Source organism: Folsomia candida, unplaced genomic scaffold (genome assembly GCF_002217175.1).
Source record: "Folsomia candida strain VU population unplaced genomic scaffold, ASM221717v1 Fcan01_Sc007, whole genome shotgun sequence".
In the NCBI taxonomy this organism is placed as follows: domain Eukaryota; kingdom Metazoa; phylum Arthropoda; class Collembola; order Entomobryomorpha; family Isotomidae; genus Folsomia; species Folsomia candida.
Window position 1 is genome coordinate 6,306,358 of NW_019091199.1, and position 22,294 is coordinate 6,328,651.

The 22,294-nt window shown below is 39.3% G+C and overlaps 3 protein-coding genes across 9 annotated transcripts in view; all 3 read right to left on the minus strand.

Annotated features, from left to right (window-relative positions):
- The window catches only part of LOC110852704 (cyclic nucleotide-gated cation channel alpha-3), a 57,891-nt gene extending 45,513 nt beyond the window's left edge, over positions 1 to 12,378 (minus strand). The window contains exons 1-3 of one of the 5 annotated variants that reach the window (XM_035853605.1): positions 11,790 to 12,378; positions 6,614 to 7,817; positions 5,966 to 6,029 (exon numbers count right to left, since the gene is read on the minus strand). In XM_035853605.1, coding sequence (XP_035709498.1) covers positions 5,966 to 6,029; positions 6,614 to 6,775 — 226 coding nt within the window. In that variant the 5' untranslated portion in view covers positions 6,776 to 7,817; positions 11,790 to 12,378. Of the gene's footprint in view, positions 1 to 5,965; positions 6,030 to 6,613; positions 7,818 to 8,635; positions 8,801 to 10,646; positions 10,885 to 11,789 lie in introns of those variants that run through there. The other 4 variants (XM_035853604.1, XM_035853601.1, XM_035853602.1 and 1 more) reach the window with 4 other exon arrangements.
- Positions 12,379 to 13,336: 958 nt separating this feature from the next.
- Positions 13,337 to 15,563, minus strand: LOC110852705 (probable ATP-dependent RNA helicase ddx17). Its single transcript, XM_022100817.2, has 2 exons — positions 15,379 to 15,563; positions 13,337 to 15,291 (listed from the first exon to the last, which is right to left on the minus strand). Exons 1-2 carry the CDS (start codon positions 15,440 to 15,442, stop codon positions 13,565 to 13,567), a joined length of 1,791 nt encoding a protein of 596 aa, XP_021956509.1. The 5' UTR covers positions 15,443 to 15,563; the 3' UTR covers positions 13,337 to 13,564.
- A 952-nt stretch (positions 15,564 to 16,515) lies between these two features.
- On the minus strand, positions 16,516 to 20,244 carry LOC110852355. 3 transcript variants are annotated; one of them, XM_022100404.2, is made up of 6 exons: positions 19,917 to 20,244; positions 19,640 to 19,785; positions 19,288 to 19,533; positions 17,913 to 19,209; positions 17,610 to 17,831; positions 16,516 to 17,519 (listed from the first exon to the last, which is right to left on the minus strand). In XM_022100404.2, exons 2-6 carry the CDS (start codon positions 19,682 to 19,684, stop codon positions 17,110 to 17,112), a joined length of 2,220 nt encoding a protein of 739 aa, XP_021956096.1. In that variant the 5' UTR covers positions 19,685 to 19,785; positions 19,917 to 20,244; the 3' UTR covers positions 16,516 to 17,109. The 3 variants fall into 3 exon arrangements, with proteins under 3 accessions (XP_021956096.1, XP_021956095.1, XP_035709670.1); XM_022100403.2 differs by having other exon boundaries at positions 16,516 to 17,831; positions 19,917 to 19,971; positions 20,058 to 20,242; XM_035853777.1 differs by having other exon boundaries at positions 16,516 to 17,831; positions 19,917 to 20,242.
- Between the last annotated feature and the right edge of the window lie 2,050 nt (positions 20,245 to 22,294).

Genomic DNA, 22,294 nt, shown 5'->3' on the forward strand with positions numbered 1-22,294 from the left:
CTAGATGGCGCATATTTCTTGCACTTTCTCCCAGTTTCTTGTACCTTGCATTTCTCGCTTTTCTTGATTTGCACTACAAGAAATTTAGCAAATTATCTAGTAAATAACGAAACACTGATTGCAAGTAACCATTTGCAAGAAATAACTGCAAGAAAGTGGGGTTTTCCAGTGGGAATTCTGACCTAACGCAAGGCACAAGAAATTACTTTCTTCACTATACTTCATACGGCTAGATGGCGCATATTTCTTGCACTTTCTCCCACTTTCTTGCACCCCGCATTTCTCCCATTTCTTCCTTTACATTGCAAGAAATGTAGCAAACCACCCATGATAAACGAAGCACCCCGAATAAGCACCACTCCACATATATGAACACACACGCCATGCCACACCACGCCACGCCACACGGAAACCTTATTCTGTCCTCGCAGATGCGTCTTCTTGTTCAAAATGCAATAAATATTGAATCTGGCTGACTGAGTCTGCTTTTGGCAGGCGTCTTTCTTTCGTGGAGCGGAGAGAAAATGATTTTATTATTCAAATCCATCCCGTTCCAAAATTCTGTTTACATTGCCAATGTTCTCTCTTCGAGGGTTGACTCGGACCCGGTAGACTAAGCAATGGGTACGACTCTAGGGCATGCATCCACACACCCAGTTGGTCCCGATGGTGTGCTAATAAGTATTGAAATTGTCAGAATAAAATCATCAGAATAGAAAGAAAGACGGGATAGAAAACCCGCAATTTTTCACGCTTCGTTATAAAAACATGGCAGAAAAGAAAAATCATTTCTCGGTGAATAAGGAATAAGAATATGTAATTTTGACAAGAATCGCATCTCTCTATCGAATTCATTACGTCGCATTTATCCGTCTAATAAGGAAGCCTAATCAAGTCTGGTTGGGTGAAAGTTGGTCAACTATTGATGGTGGCATTGGGCCTTTTCTTTAAGACGGGATCAAATTAGCTATGTAGGTGTCAGACCTGAATCAAGGTTCAATTTACAAGAGAGAAAGTTAATCCACTTCCGATTCAATGGCGTGGACGAGGTGTTGCTTGCTCATTAGTTGTTTTTGGTGAAATGAAAGAGGAGGAAATATATAAAGGCGTCTATTTCTACTTCTTAATGGAGCTGTGTCATTGGATTTCAAATTATATTATTCTTCGAATCAAGTTACTTAAAGTAAACAACGTTGTCGTTATTATTAGAGGGACGACTGGGTTTTGTAAGGTGGCGTAATTTGGACTATTTATTTCGTTGAATTGGATATCTAAACTTTTCTTGATTAAATATGAGGATTTTTATGTTTTCGGGAAAGAATAGGTCGACGTCGCTCAGTTTTGGTGTGTGGGAGCGACAATTTTGGTAATATTTCGGCGGGATCGGCGGAATAATGTTGAAGGGATAGGAAATCAGGTTTATCGGCGGGGGCGGCGCCGAAAATGCTAGCGGCATCCGCGATATGCAAATGCTATCGACGTTCGGCGGGGCGCAAAATGCTACCAGCGTTCGGCGGGGTGCACAATTTTTCCGGTGTGTCTAAAATGCTACCGGCGCCCGCCGACGCAAGATCGGCGGCGCCGACCTCTTCCCCAAATTATTTACACTTGTTTTGTTTGAATCACTGCAATGTTTTGCAGGTTTTGATAAATACTACCTGGGTATTTTATGTTTTCTGCAATTCCCTCCCTTACATAAACTTTGCTTGTTATTCTGAATCAGAATTTCTGATCGATGCGCTAATTGCGTTACATTATGTTATAAAAGCTGCTTCCGTTCACTATTTTATGCAACAACATACTTATACACATACATTCATATATCGCTATCAGAATCAGGGTTCGCTACCCCGGGTTTTTGTGGGTTGGGGTTTTTGGGGTTTTTGTGGGTTTTTGGGGTATCAAATCTCCGGAAAAACCCTAATGCTTAATGGGGTTTTTGCGGGTTTTTGTGGGTTTTTGTGGGTTTTTCCGGGGTTTTTGTAGGATTTTGAGGTAGATTGAAACAAAATCCCTTAAACTACAACGTAGATCAATGCTAATTAACTTTTCTACTTCATCTTGAAATTTTGAGAATCTTCATTTGCGACTTGAATTTCCAAATATCATTGCATATATCCAGATTTACATGTCAAACATAAATTTTCGATGTAACAGTCCAAATCAATGATAACGGTTAAAATTGCATGTTAAAATTGTATATAAAATTAGTTTATCTCTAATATATAATTTTAGGAATTCTGGTTCAACCTGCCCCAAAATCTACAAAAACCCACAAAAACCCACAAAAACCCACAAAAACCCCAAAAACCCCGGAAAAACCCCAGGGGTTGGGTTTTTCTACAAAAACCCCGGGGTTTTCCAAACCCTGATCAGAATATAGTCTTGTTTCTTTTTTCACAGGAATTTTGGCAAATGAACTTCCTTCCAATTTTTTTCTCTGTAGTAAAAAAACAACTTTTTGTTCATACTTTAAGTAGAATTGAATATTTTCCAATTGATTTCTTTTGACTGAACTGAATTCCAAAATAAAAAGCCTTGTAATTTAAAATGTATGCATGCAGATGATAGCTTGGTGGGTTTGTTAGTGGCACAAAATTCTGGCCCTCCACTAAAAATCAAGAGATCAAAGATAAAATAAGCTCTTTTATCAATTGTACATACCTCTACGTCTAATGCGAAATAACTATATTTAGCTCAATGTTATAAATTGGTGCCTGAAATAGAAAGGAATTTTACTTTTCCTCTCAAACTTGGCGAAGTAGGAGCCCTCCAAAAGTCTAAATTTATCCCGTTTTGTATGCATGTAAGCATGCAGAAATAAATAAAAAAAACTTTCCCTTCAAAGTCACAAGTTCATAATGTCAATCTATTGATGAAAGAATTTCCTTCTTTCTTTCGACTAATGCAAAATTGCAACTTCTCTTTTTTTCTCCTTCCAATTCAAGAAGATCAAGTCAGTCATGTGCCATTCAAAGGTTGTTCCAAAGTTTTTATCCAATTGAAACGAAGTAAAGTTATTTCTGTTTCAGAAAAAACTTGAGACAGGAATGTTTTCCGAGTATTGAATTGAATTGAGATGAAAAGAGAAGGGGACACCTTAACTGAAAAGAAGACTATGGAATCCTCTAACCATCTTCCTTGAAAAATAAAGAAAACACCGAAAAACATGTCCCACTTGACGGTACAAATTGCACCGGATAAAGAAAAATATGTAATAAAAATTGAAACAGTAAACTTTAGAAATTTTGGGCAGGTTTCAAATGTCAAGGCTGAAACTTTCTCCCAGTCATGATTCGTATGGCAGCGATCAGTCTTAGCCACCCACCACCCACCCACTTTCTCCCACTCAACAATTCTCTCGACTTACTTACATAATAAATACTTAGGAAGTAAAATCCCTTTATGGAAATGTATTGTCTGTCTGTCCGTCCGTCTGTCTGTATCTACGATAAATTTAGGACGAATTCAAATTTCGACATGTGGGTTTCACTAACGTGTTTCTAATTTTTTAAGTATGGATAAGTTCGAAGGTGGGCGTTGTAGGTCATAAGGTCACGCCGCCACGGGGGTAAGACCCACAGTCGAATTTTTTGTTTCGACCATTTTAGACATAGTTTTAGGGCGAGGATTTCAGAAATCGACATGGTTTTTATCATGTGGCTTCACCCTTTTGCTACATTTCATTTGCCACAGTTTACGTATTTACCAGGAACAAAGCCAGACTGAAGGGACGTCTTATTCGAGTTTATACCTCATTTTCTCTCGAGCACATAAATTTGGCTGACATTGCAATCCAACAACAACACGAAATGCGCCCGAATTAAACCTACTTTAAGGAAATATCTGAACCTGCACGACCTGACTGAACTGATAGACCTCGGCTTGTTCCTGCTGAGCGAGTGAGAGAGAGAGAGGAAGGAATAAATATATGCAAAATGTTTGGACACGATAAGAAAAGTTGGACGAGTTGCTATCTTGAAAGTGAGGTTATGAAATGCAAATGAGTCTTGTGTTTAGTTTGTCATGACGTGTTTGTTGTTACAGTAGCAGCAGAAGCAAAAGCACGGTTTTCGTTCGGGTTGTTGAGAGGAGAGAAAGTAGCAGTAAAGTCAAGTCAGTAAGTAAAGTGTGCTGGTGGTCTGGTCTGAAATGTGTGTGTGTATATCTATGTATCTATCTATCCGTGGTTGGTTGGTTGGTTGGTTGGTTTTGTGTATGTAGTTTCCTTACTTATTGACTCAGAAGACCCGAGAAATGATCGATACGTACGTATACGTATACTACGTGTTTTGGTGCTTTCTTTCTAAGGGTGTAGCGAATGAGAATGCAGTTGATGCTGTACAAGGTAGAGATTTATGGCTTTGGTTTCCTATTGTTTGCCTGTGAAAGAAAGGATTTTGACCGAGACGGGTTTTTTGTGGGATGTGTAATAATGGGTCTTAATCATGAATTGTTGAAGTAGTGAATATGATGGGTTGGAAGGACGTGTGATTATGCTGACGGGCGGGGTGGGTTTGAAAAGAAAGAGTTGAATTACGGGGTAGGTGGGCAATTTGGAGTAAAATTCATGGTGTGCTATATTCCAGTAATTGATCGTTTAACGTAGGGCTTTATTTTTTCTGAAGACTTAGGTCTGAACTTGAAATCTCATCCTTCAAAACTAAAACTTTTGAGTATATATTTTTAAAATTGGCACCGAACAACTCAAAAAAATCGTCGTCCAAAAAATTTTGAAATAAATTCCCAGAGCCCAGAAATCATAGAAATATGCTGATTTTGGCAAAGAGTCATCGAGTCGTACGTTAATACAGTTTTTCCAAACAATATTACTTTTCCTACGCATAACAATCATGCAAAAACAGTCCACATTTGTAGATTTCCTATCAAATCAAACGTGTCAAGATGGTGCATTTTTTATGAGACTTTCACTACAAGAGAAGGAAAGAAATTCCCATGTGTTGCAATGTGTCTGATGATTATTGTGTGCCCGACGCGACTCATTCTGCAGGTAGAAAAGGGCTGTTTACCAGGTACGGGAATAAGAGGACACGTCTCTGGAGACTGGTTGGAGATGAAGCGACCCATTTTTACGAATGGAATTTGTTATGAGATCAACCTCCAGGAAAAGACGATGAACTACGAAGGTGAAGATAAGCCGGGTAGGTAATATTGCGATTGAATTTTGTTACAGACTTGTCGTGATTTTATGTAGATTGGGTAGAATGAGATTTTGCCTGTCAGACTAAAAATTACACCAGCTACATAAATATTAGAAATCCAGTATTAAAATAATACCGAGTGGTATTCTCATGCCTCAATTAAATTGGTATTGATAAGTAATATCTGTAGTAGTTGCTCGGTATTAAAGTTTTACCATATCGGTAAGAAATTTTTACGGACCGTAATTTTATTACCAAGCGGTAGCAACTTTTACACCGAGAAATCAATGCTTGCGTGACTATGCCAGATCTCTAAAAGTGATAAGCATAAAACCTCTTCTACAACAAAATAGTGCTATTTTTCTCGTCTTATTACATTTAAAACTAGCAGAAACCTTACCCCCGACTTTAAAAATATCAAGATCCGCATATTTAATATAATTGGATACGAATGTGACATTACAAAAGGTGACTACCTGCCAACCCTGATTTTACGAGTATTTTTTTTTCTAGGAAGAAAGCAATCGTGAAAATTGGAGGGATCAAAAATATCCTCCTCCACCTCTCGAGCTGGATATGCAGTCGTACTGCCTGACTGGCACTCGTGGCAGGGGGAGGATTACTGACGAATGTGGGATTGAAGGATAAGTGACAAGTGAAGGATCATTTCTGTTTGTTCAATTTATAAAAGGATTCCATAAATAACGCTGCGTCATTATTTTCATACTTTTCATGCTGCAAACCTTCTCCCATTTTCTGACATAAATTATTATACCAGAAAAAAAAATTGTTACAAATCTCACCTGGAACGAGCCTAGGTCCATTGGCCTGTGAGTAATTGGGAGCCTGCCCACCTCCATATGTCACCTGTAATCAAGGAGCAGTTTAATATAATTCTTTTTTTTTCAGAAAAATATTTTCATTCATATAATTTATCAAATGAAAAAATTCAGTCCCATATTTAGTGATGAAGAATCTATAATTCATTCGCTACTACAATTTCAAAAAATAATAATTTCGACTGTCAAGTATTTCATCCCGATTTGATATTCGTTACAAGTTTGTTTGAATTGCAACATTTTTTTTGAAACTTTCAATTTTTGTGTATGCTAAAAACTAGTCGAGTTGGAGAAGTAAAAGTTTGAAATTATGTAACGATGACGCATGATAAGTATGAACTTTACTATCGTACTTATTATCATTAAACTCTTAGAAATCCAGTATTAAAATGATACAAAGCGGTATTCATATAGACTCTACCATGACTAATACGTTATAGCAATAGCTCGGTATTAAAGTTTTACCATATCGGTAGCAAGTTTCTAATCCCCGGTATAATTTTAATACCAAACCGGTAGCAAGTTTAACACCGAGAAACCAACACCTGCCTGACTACACCAGACTTCTAACAGTATATTTAACCTCCACATTTATTCCCACGCTTCCCTCACCTCTCCCAAGTCGGTATTGGACACGATGGCGATGTCTTCTAAATCATCGTCCTTATTGTCCGAGTGAGAATGTCCCGTCGAGTACTTGACAATCCGCTCCCCACTTCCCACCGACCCCAGTTTGCGACCACCGAGCGAAAACACGCGGCGTTTCCCAGACATGCTATAATTCGTGAGAGTCCCACCACTAACAAAATTGAAACGGACACACTTTCACCACCACAAAAACGACCACAAGCACCACTCTTGCTGCCAAGTAGTCGAGGAGTAAAAACAGTTTCAATTTCTCGCCTGTAATAACATTCCGCACTTTTTCTCACCACCAGTTCCTCCTCGGAAGCATGATCTCGTCCTACTATTTGCAATCCTGATTTATTACCAGCACTACGAGTAGCACTTGTCCTTGATAAGAATAATTCCCCCCAATTTGCTCCTCTTGTCAGCTTAACGCTTATTATTATTACGCCAAGTAGGAGCGAGGCTAAAAATGACAATGAGTCGGGGTCGTCGTAATGATGAGTCGTTGGCGGCGTCTTCCTCGTCCCTCGTGACGAATAGACCTGTAAATTATGCTGATGAAGATGATGATGATGATCTCGACGTGGCGATGAATTTAAAAGCTTCCGTGTTGTTGATGATGATGCAGATGACGACGGAGCTAACCCATCCATGCTCCACTACATTTCACACGCCCAAAAAGGGTTGGGTAGGCACACTCACTTTTTTTAGATCAGCGGAGGGAAGTGGTCGCGTAAAAAAATCATCATTAACATTCTTCGTACCCCCATTGTTGCAAAGGTTTAGTTAACAAGTGCGATTTGGTCATTTATTAAACGGTTTGTTCACCTGTAGCTGGCTACATAATGGTTTTTTTTGCCTCTTTTTGAAGAGAAAGTTCAGTTCAATTCAATCCAATCTCCGACCAAGCACTCGACCCTTCTCAACCACTTTTTTATCTGGTGGGCCGTGAATCAAGTCATCATCATAAATTTTCAAGAGACAAGAACCAACAACGGACAGAAAACCTGGCTCGAAAACACTTAACACTCTTTCACTCAAGAGAGAGTAGTATCACTTTACTTTACACGGCTCGATAAGCCATCAAATGATGAGTGGGCTCTCATCTCTCGAGGAGTTTTTGTATCGTGGTGGCTTGTTGGTGGTGATCGTGGCTGGCTTTTTCATCGCTTCGTCTGAGCCGGTTCTGTGGAGAGAAAAGAAGAAAAAAATCACGTTTTTCATCAGAAATGTATGTATAAGTGAAAGAAGGAAACATAGAAAGAAGAAAAAAGATGAAAGAAAATTCAACAAAATTTTGCAAAGTTCTCTTAATAAATAACGAGAAAAGTTGGGCGATTAAGGATTTTTTACTTTTTTATTGTGATTATGAATGACGCCATAATAATATTTACGAATCATTATTATTTTCATAACTTTGCAGATGATACTTTGCTTGTCAACTTTTTGCAACAAAAGGTAACAATCCCTATTAACAATTTTGAAAGAAATTGTCTGTTTGCCCTCCAATTTCTCGCTCAGTGAAACTTATTCATTGTTGTATTATTTCGTATTTATGTGAGGAAAAGTCAGCAGTAAAAGGATTACGTAGTTGATCTCTCTCTCTGCAAATTTTACCTTTCTCCCATCACCGCGCAAATCTATAATCCTCTCACATACAAATTGATAAGCTTATAAATTCCCAATCCTCTCACTCAACCGTACATACACAACCTCTCATACGTACAATTATTATTACCAGACAGAGAGGAGAAAACTAGTCACCAAAAGAATGAGGTAATCCTTCTCACCAACCGCAATTCTATAACCGCATCATATCTTTCATCCAAGAATGGATCGATATATAACAAACATCAAAAAACTTTTACTTTTTTTTCCTACTTCATCTTTTTTTATCCACGTGTGACTTTCTCTTCTTCTTAAAAAAAAGAACTTTCTTTTTTAAACTTTTCCCCACCAAACGAAATCAATAAAGTTTTTTTGTCCCTTTAAGAAAATACATACATTGTTGATTGGCGACACGAATTGTTTCAACGGGATGATTGAAGGGTCCCGCAGTAAAGGAATTGTGTGTGTCCGGATTTTTGGAGTAAGTGGACATTGATGCAGTCGTGAATTGGATGTGAAAACGGAGGGATTGGATGCCGATCAAGGCAGAGACAAAAGTAGACCTAAACCACACCGCCGTCGGTAATATTACTAGTCCAGTGGCCGCGGAAGCTACATGTGGGGACGTTAACATTGTAGGATAGGGGAGGGAGGGGTTTATATAACATGGGGAGATGATGGGACAATCGTGGGGACATTGTCCGCGGCCACTGATTACTACATGGGCGACTCTACTACTACCACGGTCAACAGTTCAGGCTGGTTAGGAAATACGTGGCGTAGTTTTTTTTGTGTCTAACTGTTCAGCATTCAATCCGGCATCCTCCATTAGTAGACTCATCCTAGTCGTGCTGTTTTTTCTCTCTTTTTGCTTACTTTCTCTCTGGGTGGATGGATGGAGGGATGCATAGTTGGTTTGCTACTATTTCGCAGTATAGGACTGCATACTCGGCGGAATCAAGGACTCGAATCTTACCAAAGAGAAGTGGAGCGATTCTATTAGAATTACAGATTCCGGCCGTGGTCTGTCCACATATTGTAGGGACACGTGTCACCCATAATTTTTGGTATGTGCAAGTATTTCGGTGGAAATTAATGCAGATTTTGACATTATGAACTCGGTGAGGGTTTGGTTTTAGTGAGAAAATTGTGGTGTTAAGGAGAGAGAGAGAGAGTGACATTTTCTCGACGTTCTGTTTAATCATGCAGTGGCAAGAGTGCTGTGTGAAGAATGTATTTATGTACATTAACCAAAAACCAAACCAAACCACACCACCCACTACTTTTGATGTGTGGTTAGATATGAACTCGTGGTATGCAGCTTAACGTGACGATCGTGACGACATATTCCTTCAAATATGGGAGATGCTGTGTAGGAAGAGAGAAAGTCAAGTCAAGTCGCCTCACTCGACAGTGGCCGCGGAAGTCGTGGGGACATTAATATTGTAGGATAGGGGAGGGAGCGGTTTATATAACATGTCGAGATGATGGGGACATCGAATACCCGTGGGTACATTGTCCCTCTGTCCCCATCCATGCTTCCGCGGCCACTGCTCACCCACCACCATCACGCCGTCTTAACTTCCTGGTTGCACTTTATTTCTACGAAGGAGAGCTTATCCTTTCCTCATTTTACTTTATGTAGAGAAATATCCCCCCAGCTTGTAAAAGTAATGGGAGTAATTCTTCCAAATTGGTGGAAACTAACAAGATACGCTCATCCCGCATAATACTTATGTCGTAGCCTAGATTAAGAGAAAGTAGTCCTCGCTCCTAGATGTTGGACAAAGTCGTGATGAGAAAGAGGGAGGAAAATAGTGCTCTGAATTCCAATCAAGTCCCTAAAAATTAAGAGAAAGTCAATTTTCTTGTCCATGTTTATTTCTTCCTTAAAGAAAACGGTGTTACGTACAACACCGATTTTTGAATCTGATCCAATCTAATCTAATCTTTACTGTGATCCACTACTTGTAAAACAGTTGGCACTCTCTGCTTTCTTCTTATCCTTCATTTCATCTCGCAATTGTTTGGACAATTAAACTTTATTTCGTTCCTTCTTCCTTACTTGTAACTCCCTGAGGCTCAATCTTTTTCTTTTCGTGTGTTGACAAGGCGTGAAAGTGAAGGCGCGTTGTTAGTAATTGACGTGAAACACACGCATTTATTGAAACAAGTAAAAGTTTTGTGATTCTATTCACGTCCTAAACATTTCAGTCAGTCAGTCAGCTATTTAGTAGGTCAGCGGGGTAAATGATGCTGCATTGACACCTTTCACCACCAACCAGGAACCAACCAATTCCTTACTTTTTCATCACATCATCGTCTCGCCTAATTAATCTTAATCCTTGATCCCTTACTTTACTCGGGAGGAGAAGGTTAGTAATCAACATTGGGAGAAAAGACCTACTTGACACCCGTAAGTAAAACTTTAGATTTTTCTCACTCTTCTTCTTCGTGACCGCTTTCTTCCGTGTGAGAAGAGAAGAGTTAGTTTGTTGGCGTAGTGGACTTGTGGAAATTTGCAGGTGGAACAGAGAGCAAAAAACTTATTGGATTTGTGTCGAAACGAAGGAAAAGAAGAAGTTGTTGGGAAAGAAAAGACAAAGTTTCACTCGCTTCCGACTTACGTATTCCATTAAGAATGACTAGTTACTTTTATATATTTCACACTTTTCCCCGTATTTTTAACTTATTGTAGTCTCAACTTGGGAAAATATTGGTATGCCGTGGTTGGTAGTGTTACATAAGTCTCTTGCCATTTATGTAAGATGCATCCACATCTCCTCGTAGAGGAAAAATGCCCATCTGTGAGAAGGGAGAGAAGAAAAAGAAGACTGTCTAAAACTCGACTTGAACCTATTAAAAGTGAGGAGAAAAATATATAGCCAAGTTTCATCCGGGTTGATGCAATTCTCTAAATATTTTAGTAAGAAGTATCAAGAGATTTAGAAATTGGGTATTTAGACGAACATGGCCTGAAGAAGAAGAGAAGACACGTTTCGTTCCTTTCTATACCTACTTTTCATCTCTTCTTCTTGAGTTTCACGTTTTTTTACTGCGAGTAGAACTAGACATAAAAGAGAAAATTGGGAAATGAAGTAAATTTTGGTGAAAGGGGAGATTAGTCAAATTGGAAAATTTTATTATTGCATGTCGTAATAAAATTCTTAATAAATGTGATTGAATAACGTCGTGGTTGAAATTATAAAAAAATATTTAATCAAGTTGGTATAAGGTTTCATTCAATAAAAGAATTAATCCAATTTTTCATTACTTTGTGGCAAATTGGAAAATTTTTCGGCATAAAAAAACCTACTACTGTTGATTACTTTTCTCTGTATTTTAGTATGCAATAATAATTCCAATTTTCACCAAGTTTTTATACTTTTTTCTACCATTTCAAGAAAGTTAAATAAATGTAATTTTCTACTTCACTCTAATTTTTCCCGGATAACATTTTCCTTCAAAAAATCCTATCCTTTTCCCCTTGATTCCTTCCTGCTTAAAGTTTTTTTTTCATTATATAGCGGATTAACCAAAGTAATCCTACCATTGTTGTTTTGTTTGAAAAATTTTTCCCCTCAGTCCTCCTGCACCACCAGCCAACTGAGCAGCAGTAAGATTTGGGATCAGATGGAGGAACGCCGACGGAACGAGCGAGTGAAAAAAAGTGTAAATATACCACTTCAATATTTCCGGCCGAATATCCAGTCTCTCTCTTTTTTCACTGCACACACAATTTCACTGCACAAATCTTCAAAAAAGTTTTATTCAAACCTATCCAGTTCAAAAAAAATTTCTTTTTTTTTGTATAATTGTTTCCCACAAACTTTTTGATAAATATGGCCAAGAAAAAAAAAACTTTATTCTAAAAAATGTGAAGGCGGTAATAATAAAGCCGTTAGTACTTTTATTATTATTTACTAGAAGAAGAAGAAGAAGAAGAAAACGGAGCCAGGCCAGCGAGCTACTCTTCTTCTTCTGTCGGTCGTACTAGTACTTACACTATTTTGCTGCTGGGAGCACGACTTTTTTGACGATGAAAATACCTCCGGATGAGGATTTCTCTACTCTCTTTCTCCCTGTCTGGCTGGGAAGGTTGGAGTAAAGTGACTGAGACGAGTTGTTCCTCCACCGTGGAGTCAAGTGTGGAGAAAGCAAGCACGGTTAGCTAGTAGACGAGTAGAGAGAGAACTCAAAATTCTCCAAAAATCGATTTATGCGCAAAACTAGCCCTACTACACAGTGTATGCCGGGGTGGTTGGTGGGTCCTACATAGGACAAGTTCAGTCCTCCACTACTATGTATGTGAGAGTTAGTGGTGGAAGTTGCATCGCAGCATTCATTTGGTTTCTTGTCGAGTTCATCCTTCATATGGAGAAAGAGAGATGCTGGGTTTGGTGGGTGAGAGTTGGAGGAGGAAAGAAAGCAGGAAGGACGGATGACGGGTTTTACTTGGAGAAGCAGTTTATATCAAAGGCAAAGAGAGAGATCTATTTGGTACAGATGGAGAGTTGGATTCTTCAAAGTAGGTGTGACCCTTTTATGGGGCTTGAGTGATAAGTCTGATTATTTTTTTCAGCGTGAAAAATTATTTTGTTTTATGGGAGAAAAGTAAATTGAAAGGGGGATAAGTTTCACGGGATTTTTTTCGGGTTTGTTGATCTTGTCAATTTGTCTGTAATTTTACAAGTTCGATGGACCAGGAGTGTGTAAGAATCTCACTCCACCATAATTTCATATCTTGTCTGCTGGAACCACGAAATAGGGACTCGTCTCTGATATCTGGACTAATGGAGAAAGCATATAAAAGACCATGTTTCTCCAAACCGTGTCTCAGACTTGGCGAAATGCTGGCCTGGACTGGACTGGAGGACGGCTTCTTGCTGAGCTGCTGGATGGATGAAGAGAGAAAGCAAAAAAAGTATGATGATGAGGGAGGATGATAAACTCTCCAAGAAGAAGGCTGCACCATTGCGACGTCATCTAGCCTCCGAAGGGAGCGACTTTCACTTCCGGATCCCATGAGTTTTACGCTTTTCCTTTGTTACGTTTGAGTCGTATTTCGACTTATGCATTTAGAAATACGCGTGTTCATGCAACTGTTATGCTCTCAACTTTTATTTCGTTCCCCATTAAATTAATTCGTGGTGGTAATGATCATATACAAGTCGTATCTGATACCACCACGCCAGCCACCCGTACATATGCCCAACCCAACTTATGTATACACTAATGACAGGAGGAGAGAGAGCGAAAAGTGACTCTCACTATGAAACAAAGATAACAATAACAATTATACTTGGTGGTTTGGTGCGACGTTAGCTAAAATACGCCACCAAATCCGGCACTTCCACTACTAGTACCGAGCCCATATCCTGCCAAACCGTCGTACAACGAGGGGGACGCGGGTGACATGGCGGAAGCGGCGGAAAGACCGTTCAGTGCATTAGTGAGAAGTGGGTAATTATTCAATTGGGACGTTAAGGGGGCAGAGAGTCCGAAATTTGCAGCGTTGGTGAGTTGAATTTGATTCTGGTAGTCATTCTCGGCACTCAGCATGTACGGCGAGGTCGGACTTGGGGGTGTGGTGGGGTATGAATTTACTGTGGATGTGGTGGTTGGATAACCGTACTCGTTGTAGCGGATAGGTCGTGACGATGAGGATGGTGTGGGTGCTGGTGGTGGTGGTCGGTCAGTCAGACCGCTATAACCGGAAGTGTCATCGTCATCATCTTGATGATGATCATCCTCGCCATCGTCCTGTTTCCGTGGTGATGATGATGACGTCTTGCGTGACACTGCGCCATAGCTTTCGACTTGCGTGGGGGCTGAGGCGTGGGGAAAGTGGTCGTACGGTGAGGATGGGACGTACCCTCGGCTATAGCTGGTTTCACGAGAGTTTGCCTTCTTATTTCCTCTGGGGTTCGATTCCGGGTAATCTTGTCCACCGAATCCGGGCGGAATTGGGGGAAGTGGGAGACCGTATGGGAAACCTTCACCGCGACTCGGGCTCTTGTTTCCGGACGCGTATCTGGAAAGAAGTTGGTGATGGCGGGTCGTGGGGTCGACGAAGTTTGGGTGGCTGTCTGGGTGGTGGTAACCTAATAATTCGTTATTTACGCCACTACCACCACCACCACCACTGCTTCCTCCTCTCCCTCCAGGATAGTAGGACATGGACAAACCTAATTTCTGATTAGAATTGGGAATTGCGTTATAATTTTTTCCACGCAGACTGGCAACACCACCGTAATTATTCGTGTAGAGAGGAAGCCGATACTCCTGCGGGGTTTGAAGGGGTCGATACGACGGCGCCTTGTGTGGGCTGGTGGGGACTCCGTGGGATGGAAAAAATGGCGTGTCGTCATTATTATCTCCGCCACCAGATTGTTTTTTATTATTACTGTTTGAATCTTCCGTGGGGTAGTACGTGTTATCAAAGTAGCCTCGATCACGATCCTTATCGCTGTAATCGTCATACCCGTCATTACTGGAAAAACTGTCCTTATTCCCCTTCGAGTTCCCATCCTTTTCGGTATGATGTCGATCGGAGCTGAAATCTCGGAAGATATCTTCCGGCGGGGGAAACCGTGGGGGGAACCGTGACCCGGGAAAGCTGTTCCCACCACTGTACCGACTTTTCGGTGATGAAGAGGTCGTTAAGCTTCTAATGTCATCATAATTATTCTTCCCTCTGCCCATTTTATCACTGTTGCTGCTGCTGCTCTTATCATCATAGTTGTAATTAGTGTCGTAATTGGACCCGTCATTTTGTCCACCACCACCACCGCCGCCACCATTCCCGTAATCCTCAAACCCAGACGAACTGGAGGAAAGGGAGGCTGGAAGATTGCTGTGTAGTTGAGAAATCTGTGCAAGTCCGCCCAGTTTTTGCAAGTCTGTGATGTGATGGAGAAGAGATGCGATACCGGAAATGCTTCTCTTTTCAGCGACGCTTTGCCCTTGTTCGGTCGTCGTTGATGCTGCAACGGTGGCGTCCTCTTCGACTACTTCTTTAGAACTATTGCTGGATTTGGCATGGGCTGGACCTGAAATTATGAAGATTTCGAAAATATTTAATAAATTTTTACGTATTTTCAGAGGTTTTTCAACTTAAAATCAGATACACCACTCACTAGACACAAACACGATCAGAAGAAGAAACTGGACAAGAACACCGACAAGCCTGGAGGATAACATGTCTCAAGAGAAATCCAATTCTTACAAGGCTCCAATTTCCGGTTCAACTAAACACTAATAATTTTTTCTACAACTTGCTCCTTTTTCCAACCATGTTTTTCATTTATTTTGTCTCTCTCGAAGAGAAACTAATCAAATAAGCCTTCTAGTATAACTTCCTCTCTGTTAAATAGCTTTGCATGAACAATTGCACAAGAACAAATTCACACAAAAAGAGGAAGGCGAGCAGATGCAGAAATGAAAGACTTTATTTGGCATCATCGCTTGCATAGCGATTTACATACGTACATAGCTGCCTATAAGTAAAGCAAACTCCTTAATCCAATCCAATTCATCTCCCCACGAGCAAACAAAGAAACGACGACGCCACATTATTATCCGTCCGACACATCAAATGAAACGCTACCGTCTTTGAATAATTGTCTTTTTGACTCTCATTTTCTCAAATTCAAATTCTTGCAGTCTCTTTTTGTGACGCGTGGTGTGAAGTGGATTGACTTTTGTGCATATGCAGTAGCCGCGGAAGCGTGGGGACATGTGGGGACATTAGCATTGTAGGATAGGGGAGGGCGGGGTTTATATAACATGGGCAGATGATGCGGACATCGAGCAACCGTGGGGACATTGCCCCTCTTTTGTCCCCTCAAGCTTCCGCGGCCACTGTTCACGTACCATACCGGGTGCAAATACTGCATAACGAGTGAGCGGAAACCATGCAGTACTTGAGTGAGTCAAAGAATCAGATGAAACAAAGGGATTTAATCTCTTTTGTGACTAAGTGACTTGGCTTACTGAGCAAAGTGACACTTCCTTAAAGACGTCGTCTTCGTGCCATTATTCTCCCATTGCTAAATGCAACTTTATTATGTAATGAATCGTGTATTTATAAAACAATAATGAATTCTGAATTTTATAAGGTTTTGTTTTAAGTATGGTTTCGTTCTTGCGTAATGAACACCACTCCACTTCCTTCCGTGATGGGATTGAATAATGCAAAATGTTTTTAAGGGAAATTGGGCCCAACTGGTGGAAAATTGGGGAAAATGAGTGAGTGGTTGTCGATACACAGATAATCCGTTTTCATGTCATTATATTTCAAGGTTACATTAATAGTTTAGACAATATTTTGTATATGTATGTATGCACGTAATAACGATACTATTTAAATCACTGTTCAGGTTTGGGAAATTTTCAATCAATCAACCATCAACACCATCATCACACATTGTTAAAAAATTTTGATACAGAAAATGTCTGTCTGTCAGTTACACACTATTGATCCCACACCTAAACTTAATAGTTCAGTTGTTGTTACATAATATTGAATTATAAGAATGAATATTTGACTCATATGTAGAAATCACTCAATCATCAATTATTATTAAAAGTATGTATATTTTAAATTATGTACGTGTGTACTTTTGTAAGTAAGATATAATAACAAAAGTTAAGAAACAATGTATAACATGACACGTAGTATTATACACTACATTGAGAAGAAATACGACGATAATGTATAAGGTTATTATTAACCGATGATATAATATATATTTGCGAATACACGAATAGATATTTAAGTAATGGTACGATTACATTGTTGATCATAAGGTAAAATAAATAAGAGAAAAATCTGTAAATATGTTTTTTTTCCATGAGAAAGGAATAAATCACTCAGTCGTTTCGTCTTTAACACCAAGAGTTGAACAAAGAAAAGTGTCCTGGGGAATTGTAGCGTGTGACCGTCGTGTAGACCGTCGGGTGGGTTGTTGAGCCTCACCCCGTTGATTATTAGCATGAGAGGATGTCGACGGTTCGCTACATCCAATCGTACAATTGGAACTGGTAGTAGTAGATTGACGCTTGTTGTTAAGCCAGTTGCGAAGACTGAATGGATTCTCTTCTTCAGTTCGTCGAGAAGGAAGTTGATTCAATTCTTTCTGCAGTTTCCGTGCAAGTCTTAAATCCATTTCTTCCTGGAGTTGTCTTTCTCGAATGCGCTTCAGTTCTTCTGCTTGTTTTTTGACCATGCCTAGGTCGATATTGGCCGAGACTTGGGAATCTTGACTGTCTGGCAAATCTTCATCGAGAAGCCAAGAAAGATCGTCGTCCATGACTTGTGAATTTTGATCAGTGGTACTTGTTAGTTTTGTTGGTGGGTTTGAATTACCTGCTTGTGCAGAATCTGTTTCATCTACTTGAAGAGTATCCAATGGTGCATTGTCGTCAAAATTAATAGTTGGCTGAGCGTCATGATGCTCAACATAGAATGGTGAATTTGTAACGTTCAATTGAGAGTTTGGTGAACCCTGCGTGTTTTCAGACGGATCTTGAAGACTTTCCAGTGGAATGCATGAAATATTGAACTCTGACTCTCGTTCTGGTTCTAAATCTGTCAAATTGAAGAATACGGAGATGCAAAATCAGTTAAAATGCCATTTACAGTGCAAAAATCCTATTAATCTGATATTACCGTAATCATTATCCATACGTTGCGAATTTTCGTCATCATCGTTTCCAGAAATATCTATGATCACACAGGGAACAAGTTTTACAGGCGTGGTCTTCACCATTAACGGTTCGGGTAGGAAAGAACCATCAGGTAATTTCTGTGGTGGCGTTTTTGGGGCCGATCTAATTGGACGAAAATGATAATTGACTTCCAGATCAATTGAATTTGGAGTTGGAATATCGCGCTCGCTATCTTTTGACGCTCCTCCAGTTTCGTCAAATTCATTACTTTGCATCAATATTTCTCCTTTCTCTGTTCGATTCATAGGCTTCAGAATTGACTGCTGATAAATTAGCGACTTTGAAGGTACGACTTGCGCAGCCAGCCCTTTGTTAACTGGTTTTATAGATGAGAAAGCGGACGACGCTGATACAAAGGATGACCCGGGTGTATCTTGTTGTGCTAACTTATATTGCAACTTGGCGGCAGTTGATGTCGATGGTTTAGGAGAGCTTAAAATTAAAACCGAAGATGAACTAGATTGTGAACATGGAGAAGTGTTGGATTGTTGTTGCTGTTGCGATGAAGAAGAAATATATTTCAAAATTGAATTCTGAGAGTTTTGGCCACTACCACCACTGGCCGGAGAAGGCTGTGATAAAGTCAGTCGTCCACTCTTTTGTTTTTTATTATTGGGCCGTTCCGCTGATCCTGAGAGTGAAAAGGATGTCCTCTTCCCTCCAGTGTGTCTACGTGGCGTGGTAGCCTCGCTATATGATTTCTTACTGTTATTTGGCGTTTTAGGCAGATTTCCACTGAATGATGATGACCCTGCTGTTAGTGGGGTTGACTCTGTAAACAGCTTTCGTCTCGCATTAATTGCAGCACCCAATTCTTTCTTTTCTTGTTCTGCAAGTTGTTCTGCAAGACGGCGATCTTCTTCTTCCTCCTCATTAGCTCGGTTAGTTGCTTCAGTCTGCAATTGTCTTATCAGTTGTTGACTCTCGTTCTCTTCCATTCGTCTCTCATTTTCTATGTCTTCCATATGTTTTTTATTCATTTCTTCCAGCTCTCGTTTAAGCTCGCCGTTTCCCAAACTAATTTCTCCATCCCGTTTTAATATTGCCTCAACAGGAAACTTGTCGTTCTCATTGTCATCAACATTATTTTCATAGATAGCAAGAGGAGACGGACTCTGATTAATATGTCCTCCTCCCGTTGATAGAGGTATATTCTTATCAAAAATGGATACTAAATCGTCACCCTGTAAGTTTTGTGAGTCCTCACCCAACAAACGGGTTTGAACCAATTTGGGAAACTATATAAAAATAAACGGTTGTTAAAAGTATTTTTCAATCACCATCAAAAAAGTATTTATCATAAAAATTCTATCTACCTCACGCTGAATTCGTTCCCATAATTTTTTATCCACCAGATTATTCTGCTTAAAAGCACGCCTACTCCAAACCGAAATCCGCATCCGACAACACGGACACTGAAGGGACGTCTCGGCTACATGTTTTTTAAAGCAAGTACAACACAGTGCATGACCACAAGGAAGGGTCACTGGCTCGATGAAAATACTCCAACAGATAGAACAAAGAACATCTTCGCGTTTCAGCGGTCCGGGACGGTCAGACAGCTGAAAAAAAATTAGGTTTTAATAACCACAATAATAATTATTGTTGTTAAAAGTAATTATTACTTTAAAGCAGGAAAGATTAAACTTGTCAGGTCAATTAACTTACCGGAACTTTTGCCGCAGCCTTACTTTTGGATCCTTTACCTGACATGATAATGTCCACTTCTGTCCACTGCTATAAATCATGCATTAGCAAATTACGAAGTAAATTTGCGTTATATATCTTCACTCGTCCTTCACCTTCACCCACACCTAAAATTAATCAGAAACCACAACTACGTTACTAAAGCACAAAATTGTCTTATACACAACAATATTTTCGACAAAATCAAAATTAATGGTCACCTTACAAGTAATAAATATAAATTAAATGATTAACTCACCAGTCAGTCACCACCCTACTACACTATTAAATATTACACGAAGTATAATGTCCTCCTACCACATAAATCACATGTTTTAATCAAATCGAACACGGAGCTGGATGGAATAAATAAAACCGGGCAAAGTCAAGAACAGCTCACATTAAATTTTCAGATGGATCGAATAATTAATGCATTTTATAATTTAGTTTCAAATTTTAATTAAGACACGACTCAAATAATTACTCGGCTGTTTTTACAGCACAACGACATTTTTCGTATTTTCCTTCTTTTTTTAAGCGGACTGACTGGATCTGTCTGGATCTTTGCTCACCAAGCTGATCAAAAAGTTTTTTTTTAGCCCTTTGCGCCAAACTCGGATCGGAGGGGTAATTCTTGCGGTTAAAATTTTAGATGCATTGTCAATTATTTTCATTTTCATTAATTTTATAAAATTAGGTTTAAACCGTGAATTAAATTTTCATTGTATTTTGGTCATAAGAGAAAGAGGAATTCATGAAATCATGCTTCATTACATTTGCAAGGCAAAAATTGAGACTCAAAAACGTTGTCTCATTTTGAGAGAAAGTTGAACTTGTTGAGTGGAGAGTTTGGTGCCGCATTTTGGAGAAAGGAGCGGACTTTCTCTGCACTTTCTTCTCGTAAGAGCGAGCTTCTGCGTTAGTTTTGGACTTGAAAACTAACTAAACTTTGTGCAATTTTGACAATTCTGTTTATCTCACCCAACTTTTAATCTCTTTATAATGACAAATATTTAGAAATTAACGACAATGGAAATCTACTCGTTAATTGGGTCGAATAATGTTTTGTTTTCATTTTGTCGGATGTGTGGGCGGGTGAGGAACGATTAAAGTAAAGTATGGGATTTCTATCATAAATAAAATCTGTGCAGGATTTAACAGAACTATTTGTATACAGTAACTCAGGATGATACGCAGAATAATATAATACAAATAATTAATTTCAGCCCAAAATAGACAGAATGTTTGTAAACAAGCTAATTTGAGGTGGGTTGAAAGTTTGCGAAGGATTGTACGGATGATAAGTCGAATTACTTGGTGGTGAAAGTACACAAGTAAATATAAATAACTGAAAGAAGTGACAAGTTAGAGTTGTTTGGATGGATTTATGGCTGGCGAGGTGACGTCGGTATTACTTATCATTTGAGCAAAACAATTAATCAGGGCTGGACTTCTTACACGTTTCTACTGCTGCTTTCTACTCATTTAAGGGTCATATACTTTATTATATTTAATCCCTGAAAAACACTGCGTCGTTTTTTTATTCTGCACCCGTGACACCAAGAAAAAAGTGTCCAACTTCGTAAGAATTATTTGTCTCAGTCGCAATATTTTGATCTTTCGGAACAGCAGAGGGGACGTGACACAGCGGTACAAACAGTAGATTAAACGGGTGGATCTTGTGACCCAAATCTCAGTCAGTCAGTAATAATTGTTTTTGGGCAGAACGACAAAAAAGTGTCAACAATCTGCTGAACTCTTCGGTACACAAATATCATGCGACGTACGACGAGATCATCATCGGCGTCATTTTATGACTGCGTATTTTCGCGAGAATCATAGAATTGTAAACAATTAGCAATGTTCTTACTTCAAAAGAATTTTAATCAGCCTGTAATAAATTGTTTTCTGTTATTCAAATCATCCAGTCTACTATTGCTTCTCTAAAATGGACAAAGTTCAAAGAAAAGAGAAAGTTGATAGTTGTTTTCTACGTCGATTTTCCAATATTCTACGTATTGTTTTACCTATTATTTTACGTATTTTACGTTCTACGTAAAATTTCAGTTTCTTATTTCCACAATGAAATAAACAAGACTTGAAATAGACTTTGTAGAACAAAACCATAATACGCAGCGAACTATTGCAGGTAGTATTTATTACCAATAAGATTCACAAATCATTAGAAACCAGATATATTTATTTGGGTGCAATATCTACGGCACGATACACACAACGTTTTGGCTTCAGCAAATAAACGAAAACAGTATTTGATTTAATGCTAGATTATTTTACAAGATATTATTTCCGGACTTTCTCCATACCTCGGCTCCCTCATACGTAGTTTATTTCTGATTATGTGAAATGGGCCCCTTAACTTACTTCCCACCATGATCGTCCCAAATACGGAATGTTGGTCATTTTCATCATCATGCAGTGCGCTGACCTAAGACCAGGCCGATTTTGGTTTGCACACAATGCATGCTTTTTTATTACAGCCTCGTAACGTAATGAGGGCTGAACCACTCAGCTCTCGCAATTCTAATGACAGACAAACCACATTTATTTCCGTGTTTCTCTTTGTTCCCGTCCGTTCTTTCTGGGAAAATTTCTCGTCGAAACGGAAAGAACTAGGTC